This window comes from Miniopterus schreibersii, assembly GCF_964146895.1.
Source record: "Miniopterus schreibersii genome assembly, chromosome: 2".
Taxonomy (NCBI): Eukaryota; Metazoa; Chordata; class Mammalia; order Chiroptera; family Miniopteridae; genus Miniopterus; species Miniopterus schreibersii.
Genome location: NC_138102.1, coordinates 111,765,652 through 111,776,213, shown reverse-complemented (window position 1 = coordinate 111,776,213; position 10,562 = coordinate 111,765,652). Strand labels below are relative to the sequence as shown.

Below are 10,562 nucleotides of genomic sequence, written 5' to 3'. Positions count from 1 at the left end.
AAAACCCATGTACATTGCTTTAATCCAGTATCCAATTGTTTATCCAGGAGACAAAATGTAATATGCCCAATGTAAAATACATCTCACAGATCTGCCAGTCTACTCAGTCTTAGTTGATGATGGACCTTTGATGATTAGGCTGTTCTACCAGTAGACAGAATTCACTAAAAATGCTCTGTTTAAACACATGCTTTAGAGATGTTTCCTTTTTTTCAGATATATCTGAGATTATATGGAATGAGTATAATTTTGACTGCACAATGGCTCCCAACATATGCTTTATTGTGAACTAAAGTAGAAGTTATTTTTATAAATCATATGCCCTAATATTTCTTCTAGTATAGAATCATGGATATTCATAATATAAAAAGCTGAAAGCTGTTATTACTGACTTATAAAGTTTAAACTTCTGTTACAAATGTACTCGTTTCAAGATAAATATATTTTTTAAAGTCCCATTTTCTGAAACTTGTACATACATTCAACATTTTTAATCCTGAAAGTTATCCATTATTGTTGCTTAACAGCCAAACAGTGATTGTCGAAATTTTAGCTGCTTCCTATTTAATAGAATACCATTGCATTTGAATCATAAAGCCAACAGGAATGAGAATAATAACAAATATCCAAACCAGCTGTGAGATTTAAACAGTGTGCTATCAGATGACCTAAATATATTTTTCATATAGTTTTAATCTGGTCCTGGATCCTGGCTCACAGTTCCAAAAAAAACCCTCCAAATTTTTTGTGATAAGAGTGATAAAGATACCTTTTTTTATGTTAATGAGGTAACTTTTAGAAAGTAGCCTAAGGGTAGTAGGCTGGTTGTGAGGAGAACCAATCATGTGATTAGAGGGTTGGAACTTTCTGTCCCCCACACCACCATCTCTGGGAGGGGAGGGGGCAGAAGATTGAGTTCAATTGCCAACAGACAATGATTTAATGATTTATGCCTATGTAGTGAAGTCTCTAAAACCCCAAAAGGACAGGGTTCAGAGAGTCTTTAGGTTAGTGAACACGTGGAGATTCTAAGAGAATGGCATGCTTGGAGAGGGCATGGAAGCTCCATACTCTTTCCCTAAACCTTGTCTTCTGTATTTCTTCTGTTCCTGAGTTATATCCTTTTATAATAAATTGGTAATCTAGTGAGTAAACAAGTTTCCTGAGTTCTGTGAGCCAATCTACAAATTAATCAAACCCAAGTTGGGGGTGTTAGGAACTCCTGTTTTATAGCCAGTTGTTTAGAAGTCCAGTTAACGACCTGGGATTGCTACTGGCATCTGAAAAAAGGGGATAGTCTTGTAGGAAGGAGCTCTTAACCTGTGGAATCTGACACTGTCTACAGGTTGATAATGTCAAAATTGAGTTGAATTGTAGGATACCCACTTGATGTCCAGCGAATCATTTGGTGGTGGTAGGGAACTCATCATCTCATGAATTGGAATTGGGAAATGGACACTTTTAGTACGTAATATAAAGGTGTTTAAAAACCCTTTGCAAGTGGATGTTAGAAGCAGACAATTTATTTAGTGAGAATTTCTATTTAACATGAGTAAAATATTGCAGGTTAGAGATATTTTTTGAATCTAATCTATTATAGTCATGCACCATTTAATGGAGATATGTTCTGAGAAATTTGTCCTTAGGCCATTCTGTCATTGTGAGAACATCGTAGAGTGCACTTACACAAACCTAGATGGCACAGCCTAGGCCACATGGTATAGCCTATTGCTCCCAGGCTACACACCTGTACAGCATGTTACTATACTGAATACTTTAGGCAGTTATAACACAATGGTAAGTGTTTGTGTATTTAAACATAGAAAAGGAAGAGTAAAAATATGGTACAAAAGATAAAACGTGGTATATTTGTACAGGGCACTTACCATTAACAGAGTTTGTAGGACCAAAAGTTGCTCTGGGTGAGTGAGTGCTGAGTGAATGGGAAGGCCTAGGGCATCACTGTACACTGCTATAGACTCTATAAATGCTGTAGATTTAGGCTCCACTAAAGTTATAAAACAATACAAGATTAAATCAAGCACAAGAGGAAATGGTGCAAACAAGAGACATAAACATGAGATGTATGAGGCTGATGCTGGCATAACATGGTATTGTCTTTTACAGAAACTTTTAAAAAATAAGTAAAAAGAATACACACTAAAATAATGATAAGAAGTATAGTATAGTAAATACATGTTTATGATAATTATCAAATGTTATGCACTATACAGAATTGTGTGTCTATACTTTTACATGACTGGCATTGCGGCAGGTTTGCTTACACCAGCCTCACCACAAACACAGGAGCAATGCCTTGTGCTGTGATGTTATGAGGCAATGACATCACTAGGCAATAGAAATTGTTCAGCTCCATTGTAATCTTATGAGACCATCATCATACTTGCGATCCATCCATCATTCACTGCAGTATCATTATGTGGCACCTGATTATTTTATATATGAGAGAGATGAATTTTATAAGAAGGCAAACACAGTGCTGCCATTTGCTATGTTTTATTTTACTATTAGCTTGTTAAACATAACGTGCAAATAATAAAAAAAGAAACATACACATGATTTAAAGTGAAAAATATTTCTAGAAAATTTCTCTAGGTGACTATATGAATTCTTAATCCTAAAAATTCTGCTTTAAATGTATGTGGCTTCATGAATTTTGTTTAGTATTTCACAAAATCATTGGTCTCAGAATTTACCACCTACTTTTCAGCTAAACAAACTTGAACATATTAAGATAATTTGATTCAAGACAGTAAACATCCATATGTATGTATTCCATGCTTTTGGGCACATTAAGTTAGGATTTAGAAGTTATAAAACTTGGCTTCCATGCAACCAGTAAAAGGCTTTGCGCATCATTTAACAGTAGAGATGTAAAAAACACTAAATTTACAATAAAGCATTGTTTGTTGTACATGTGTGAGTATATGTTTGTGCTTGTGATGAAATAGGCCCGCTTTTCATCTTTTCTTTTTTAAAAAGTAGTAAAATGTTTACAAAACATTTTCTCTCAGAATTTAAAATTCATGGAAGTAATCAACAACAACAACAAAAATGAAGACTATGAAAACCAACATACAAAAATATAAGCATAAAATGTAGCTCCAGGATACCCCTCAATATAATCAAAATGAGCAGATATTAATTAACTGTGATTTCATTTGCTACACGTAGACATTCATACATATTAGGCGGCAGACTAGTATGGGTGATGCGATTGCCATCCAAACGCAAATGCTTGATCTTGGAGTAGGACAGTGGTCCCAGGATCTTACAGAAACTCTTTACGTCAAGCTCTGGAAATGAAAGAATGAAAAACTTTAATCATTTTTTTCTTTTTTATTACATGGTTTAAAATAATCATTAATTTTTTTTTCAAGTCCACAATAACATCTTAGAGATTTCTTCCGGCTTTATTTATTTATTTTTTAAATATATTTTTATTGATTTCAGAGAGAGGAAGGGAGAGAGATAGAAACACCAATGAAAGAGAGTCATTGATCAGCTGCCTGCTGCACCTGGGCATGTGCCTTGATAGGGAATCAAACCTCAATCTCCTGGATCCTAAGTCGGAGCTCAACCACTGAGCCACACTGGCCGGGAATCCAGCTGTTTTTTTGTCAGTTATACGGTGTATCTTTGAATTTGGAATTACTGAGAAATATTTCAGACTACCAAATGATACAACAATATTTAGTAAAATAACTATGGTGGATCAGGACAGTCAATGGAATTTTTCAAAGAATAATATTTATTTTAAGTTCTTGATTTAGAAAGACTTGATTTTAGGAGGATATTTAATAAATGTATCATGTTACCTAAGAACTTTTAGAATATTTAGCCTCAAGATATGTAAAATTGGTGCCATTGTGTGAATCATCTCAACCAATATAAGCATCCTGAGTTTTTGCATCTGGAAATGAGAGATGTTAACTAGGTGACCTCTAAAGAGTTTTCCAGCCAGCACACACCAGGACAGATTCAAAACTCCAAGGCAAAAACCAAGTCATGGAATGACCACCATCTGAGTCACATCATTTTCTGTGGTCAGAAGGCTGCCACAAGAAAAAAAATGATTTAGTTTATAATGGAAACTATGATTGCTACTAAGCTGGATGGTTTATATGTGAACATAGAAGTTGTCTATATTTGCTCAAGTTTATTTCAGATTAACCTTATCTGGTACTTTATCTTGTTATTTTCTTTCATTCTCAAATTCTAGTTAACAATGACTTCAGTGGAAGCCAAACACAGTGCCCCTTACCTCTATGATGCCGTCTTAAATAAGTCATACATGGACAGTGGTGGGGAGAGGGATTGGGGAGGGGGAAGGAATGGGGGGGAATGGGTCATTGGGGAAAAAAAGGGACATCTGTAATATTTTAAACAATAATAAAACTTAAAAAAAAAAAAAAGAAAAAAAAAGAAAAATAAGTCATTAGTCAAATTCCAGGGATCTTTGCTATGGTACCTACCCCTGAGGAAATATGGAACAATGAGAAAAACATGGGCTTAGACCTATGCTAGTTTTCTGCCTTTGTCATTTGCTAGCTAGGTGACTTTGAAATATTTATTTGATCTTCTTGTTAGATATATCTATCACACTGTGTTGCATGAAGATTAAATTAATTAAGGTATGTAAAGCACTTCACAGAGTGTTAGCACATAATATGTACTAAATAATTACTAGTATCCTTTATGTTTTGTTCTTTTTTCCAAATTATCTCACACTAAGAAGATATGTAATTAAACTAGTGTCTTAGACTTGCAAGTTTGAAATATGAGGAATAGTTTTGGCTATAGATTTCCTAATGGTAGACATTAAGGGACATGTAGACAATTGGTATACATAATTATTATATGGCAAAATAAAACTAAGTTGAAGACATAGATGCAAAGACAAACAACAAAAATACCTGAAATACATATGCCTAAATGCCAAGCATAAGGAAGGAAGAAAGGTAACTACTCATTTCCAAATGACCATATGTGCTGGGCTCTGTGGTTTCTATCCCAGCTTGGCACTGAGTGACTGTCAGCATTTCTCCCGTAGACCACCTTTCCCATCTCCTGTGTTGGCTCTTCCATCTTTCACTCATGTAATGAGGTCTGGTCTTTATCCCTCCAAATTCTCCTGCATCTGTATCTCTGCACTTTCTTACCTCAGTGGGGGAGGTGGCCCTGCTGCTGCTGTAATCTCCACCCACCACATCTAACAGAATATCTTCAGCCCCCAAACATCCTCAAACATCTTAAATCCCATTAGCATTTGGGCCAGTCTAAGTATCCTTCCTCCTAACCACAAATGTTTATAATGTGGGGCCATGTGTAGCCACACAGTGAGTTTCTTAGTAGAAACAATTGTAAGGGTTCAGCTCTGACAGCTTGACTGCATATTGTATATAACAAGCAAGTTTTCTGGATATATGAAAGAGCGTGGCAATTCAGAGTTGGCAATCATGGTCTCCTTGAAAACACCCTAACCTTTCTAGGAGTTACAGGAAACTGTTGCAGAATTACAAAGTATCATATTAATAAGGCATGGTGCAATTTTTCTAATAGGAATGTCAATATTCTTATCCAGTATGACAAGACAACCAACTTTTGTGGTGTAAGGATGCTCAATTTCAATAGATTATTTTGCAGATACAATTGTTTATGTGTGAATCTGTGTTTCCCATCTGATTTTTTTCATTTAGAAAGGTTGTCCAAAAAGCAAGTTTTGCCAAGTTTTTCTAAAGAGTAAGGTGAGGAGTAATAAATGTCCATTTCTCATCTAAATCTGTATTGCTTACATTGAAACACATCCCAGAAGACAAGAATAGTACATAAATAGTCCAAGTGGATCAGGTCAAACTCCCACTTAGAAGGTAAATGAAAAATAAATGAAGGCAGCAAGGAAAGAGAAAGAGAAACTGAGGAAAACCAAATAGGGTGGAGAATTGTACATAAGAAAAGGAGCTCTGTAATACTATTTAAAAAATGTTACAAACCCTTATCATATACCTTCCCTCCTTAACCTTCCTCACAGTCTCATAACACTGGGAGGCCACCCACACCTAACAGGGATGACAAATGGACAACGGTCATGATAGCAGAGTACTAGGTTGAGCCCCAAGTAAAGATGTCAGAGAAGACCACGAGGGTATTCAGGCTGCTCTGGGGATAGGCAGGAGGGAGGCCTGGAAGCCTCTCTAGCTGTGCCTCTCCTGCATTTGTTTGTTCCTCCCTCAGCTAGATCTTGACAATCAATAAATGTAGGACACACATCTAAGTCACACAGGAGGAAAATAATAGATAAATATCAAGCAATAGCACAGCAGGATTAACTAGCCCAGACTATTAAATTCAAAGAAATATGTGATTAAATTCTATGATCCTAATGGTTTCTTATCTGGATGCTCCAAAGAAAGACCAGATGTTGGATAAACAACTGAGCTAGAATTCTTCTATTTTTTGAATTAGAGGGATTTTATTGGCAATTTTATTAACTTTTTTAATGGAACCAGATGCAATCAATATTTGTGTTACACAGCTTAGGCACTTAAAAACTTGAGGATACATCAAACACAAACATAGCTTTCTACTTACTTTCGAGTTCATTGACCTCCAGGTAATAGTTCTCAAGGTTTTCATTGACAGTAGGTATGCTTTTCAGCTTATTATAGGAGAGATCCAGCTCAAGCAGGGATGATACATTAAAAGAATTTCCAGGTATTCCACTATCAGCCAGTTCATTATGAGATAAACGCAGATACTGCAGTCCCTTAAAACGCTTGAAATACTCATCAGGAATGTTGCTGATCTTATTGTTGTCTAAGTAGAGAGTTAGAAGAGATGTTGGGAGACCAGAGGGCAGTTTGGTCATCTGATTGAAGCTCAAGTCAAGGTACTCGAGTGACTTAAGGCCTTTAAAAGCACCTGAGATATCATCTTTCAGTTGATTGTGTTGAAGATGGATGAAGGTCAGGTTTACCAGTCCTTCAAAGGAGCCAAGCTTTGTGATCTTGTTGTTAGTAAGCTGCAGGTCCTCCAGAGATTTGGGAAGTGGGCCCACAGATTCTGTTAGGTTGTTGTAATTTATATGCAGCTTCTTCAGTTGTTTCAGCTTAGAGAAAATTCTTCCTTTTATCTTGGAATTTTCTAGAAGGTTATGATCTAGAATGAGCCACTGTAGATCGGTTACATTTTCAAAGGCCTTTTCATCAATATGGTCAATCTGGTTATGCCTAAGGTAAAGGTACTTGATTCCAGAAGGCACCATTGGCACACTTTTCAATTTCAGCTCATCGCAGTACATGGCCGATGGGTAGCTTTCAGGGCAGTTGCATTCTGGTGCACAGTTTGGAGATGATCGTCCATATATCGACAGCGGGAAATCGTAATAATCGTAGTCTTCGTTGCTGCTGCCACCAGTGATTAGTGCCAAGAGGAGAGTAAACGCACCAAGATTCATTTTTGGCTAATGCTTTGAATCCTAAATAAAGTGGAAACATATTATAAAATAGTGTGCTTTAGGGAAAAGTTTATTCAATTGGCAATGTTAAATGTATTAGGAAATGTGCATTTTGTTATTTTGTAATGTTTTTTAGTGCCCCTAAGGGTGTATTTTTAATGTTTATTTAAATACTATGAGCCTAAGGAGGTATGTTTACAACTTGTGAAGCAGTGAACAATTTCTGGTTAGATTGCATACGCATGAGCCCCCTACTGGGCGAGCCTGGCCTAACTGTCCCAGTCCATCTGTCCAGGCCCTTCCTTAGTTCAATGCTTTCCTGCAAGAGGTGTCTGTCTGGGTGTTGCCCATTGACCACCATGCTACAATACTGCTTCAGAACACCCTTCAAAACCACAAAAATGAAAATGAGAAGACAATTGGAAACTGTACCCTCTACCCTACCATTCAACACCATTAAAATGTCTCATTAAGAAAACCTTTACTGGGAACATGAGCAATCTGTGGTTTTGCTTGAAGGAAAGCTGTTCTTAACTTGTGTGGCCTGAGGTGGAGGGCCGCAAGGGGGAGGGAAGTGAGAAAGGGGAGTACATTCCTTTCAAAATGTCTGGTTATTGTTGTTGGTTCTGAGGAAAGGGAACAGACTTCTTGGTGGGGTGTGCATGGATATTGTTTCAACTTTTGTTTAACATTCTGTACTTCTAGGCACATTACAAAACTGTGTTCTGAAATTAATATATAGTATATGAGTTTTAGTAAAATGAATGTTTATTAATCAGGGAAGTGTCACAAATTCTAGACACTTTTAAACCTAGAAAGATATCCAACTGATGGAAAAAGGTATTCTTTCCCAAGTTTTGAATTAAAGTTTTCCTTTCTGTCAATGACTCACAAGTTCTCTACCTTCTTCATGCCAAAATGTAAGAAGGCATGATTCACTTATTTGGATTTTAGTGCTTTTACAGAATGGAACTGGGAGAGGTCTGGGCATTGAGGAAAGTCTGTATTTAACAGTGGCATTAGGAGTCACTAAAAAAGGATACACTTGAGAATATAAATTAAAAACAATTTATAACAATGACCTTCTAGTATGAACATGTTTCTAAAGTGAGGCTCAGTGAAGTATATTTTAATTGCGTTAGAAATACAGGGTCAGAAATTTAGGTAAAGGGCAATAGGATATATGAGTTGGACTTGTGTAGAGTGAAGAGCTATGGCTGAAGAGAAGCTGGTAAATCCTTAACGTGGAACAGGATCCACATTCCAATAGAGACCATGAGGCAATATATCTTCCTGTGAGAAGTATGGTATAAGCTTTTGGATCTGAGGAGTTTGGGGCAGTAAGATTTTTAGTATCAGGGCATTTAAACATCTTTGCTTCAACTTGGAATTACAAGGTACTTTATTTTAGCAGATGAAACACTAAGAAAGTTGTTAGAAACACTCTGACAGCAAACACAAAGTAATTTGTAAAGAGAGTCTTAGTAAAGTACTCCCTAAGACAATGATAGAGTCATTGAATTTAGCTGACAGGACTTGGCCATGAGAACAATTAATATTGCTAATCTATTTATAGGATTCTTTGTAAGTTACAGTATGTTAATGTTGTAAAGACTTGTCTTACTTTATTAATAAGCTTTCAATTTATTTTAATTCAGTATACATTAAAATAAACATGGTAACTATAATGTATTGAACAGTAATGAAAAAAATGCTTTCATATTTCTTTGCAGAGTAAAAACAAGGGTTCTGAATTCAAAGAGAGTTTGTAGCCATATAAGGACTCCACTGTGAAGCAAAAGTGCACTTTATTTACTTTCCTCCCAGTTTTTGCAAATACCTGTGGTTATGGGGGAAATGCTATTTTCCAAAAAATAAATTATGTTTCCCAGAATTTCTTCAGAACATGTCCATTAAAACATACATCCAAAAAACCAAATCTTTAAAATTATCACAATAGAAATAAGTAATCCAAAAGAGGGTCTATGTCCTTTAGCTCACATTTTAAAACAACATAAAATATTTATGGAAAACTGTAACAAACTATAGCAATATATGTGAGGCAAAATACTTTTAATAATGCTTGAAATAGCCTATTTTTTTTTTTTTTGCTGCAAAACTAGTTCTAACAATACTAACCTATATAACTCATTAGCATAAAATAACAAATATTTTAATTGCCATACATTTTCACTGTCTAGTTTAAATATTTTCTCATTCCAGCCCTGAAACATTTTATAACTTCCTTTGCCAAGCAACACAGCATATACCGCATGAAATGTATCTCAAATCCATAAATCATGGAAACCATATTAAGAAAAGTGTAAAAATAAATGCTCTAAACTATGACTTTGCTGTCGAATAGCAACTGGCAAAGTTGCTCTGGAATTTTTTCTGTTCCTGCTACAATAAACACTGTCCCAAACAGTCAGCATCCCCAGTGCTATAGTTAAAACAGCGCTTACCTTGCTGCCTTGACTCTGCTTTCGTTAATTCTTAAAGCAGATGCACTGTGGACAAGAATCCACCAATATATGCTGTAAACTCTGTGAGGACGGAGCTGGCTGCCAGATTCCTAGTGATACAAGAGCTGGGGGGGGGGGAACCCAGCCCAGTCACGCCAGTCTCTGAATGGAGTTATGTCATTGTGGGGATCTTGTGGTGTGGCATGTGGACGCTGTGCTCTCTAACGAAGTGCAGGTGGACTGGGGAGCAAGGACGGCCCAGCACACTCCCTATGGAATGGGCGAGGGGTGTGTGCTCAGCTAGCCCAAATACCATAGCTTGGAACCAAAACATGAGTCCTGCTGCAAGGGAAGCACCCAGAGTGAGAACATTTCTGTTACAAAGCTCTTTACGTCTGTTAGCTGTGGCAAAAATTAAATGCCATTCTCTCAGCCACTTGTCGTGTTCATCTCAAGGTCTTATGACACATAAATAGAATACATAATTTCAGGACAATGCAAACGAGCAGATTCAGAGGAATTGAATCCTCTTGCCTTTTACTCTTGAAATCTATATTGATGTTTTAGCACTAACCGTTTTTGGCCAGGAGAGTAACTTACATTAGTTTCTGAAATATGGA

At 36.4% G+C, this 10,562-nt stretch overlaps 1 protein-coding gene across 1 annotated transcript; it reads right to left on the bottom strand.

Moving 5' to 3' along the window:
* Positions 1 to 265: 265 nt before the first annotated feature.
* On the bottom strand, positions 266 to 10,339 carry LUM (lumican). The gene is made up of 3 exons (XM_081130770.1): positions 9,943 to 10,339; positions 6,613 to 7,498; positions 266 to 3,317 (listed from the first exon to the last, which is right to left on the bottom strand). Exons 2-3 carry the CDS (start codon positions 7,475 to 7,477, stop codon positions 3,163 to 3,165), a joined length of 1,020 nt encoding a protein of 339 aa, XP_080986896.1. The 5' UTR covers positions 7,478 to 7,498; positions 9,943 to 10,339; the 3' UTR covers positions 266 to 3,162.
* Between the last annotated feature and the right edge of the window lie 223 nt (positions 10,340 to 10,562).

Excerpts from the sequence above, each read along its gene's own strand:
- LUM (XM_081130770.1), bottom strand. The coding sequence starts at position 7,477 with ATGAATCTTGGTGCGTTTACTCTCCTCTTGGCACTAATCACTGGTGGC. Across the intron at positions 3,318-6,612 it reads GGAGGTCAATGAACTCGAAA|AGCTTGACGTAAAGAGTTTC; the intron begins GTAAGTAGAAAG and ends TTTCATTTCCAG.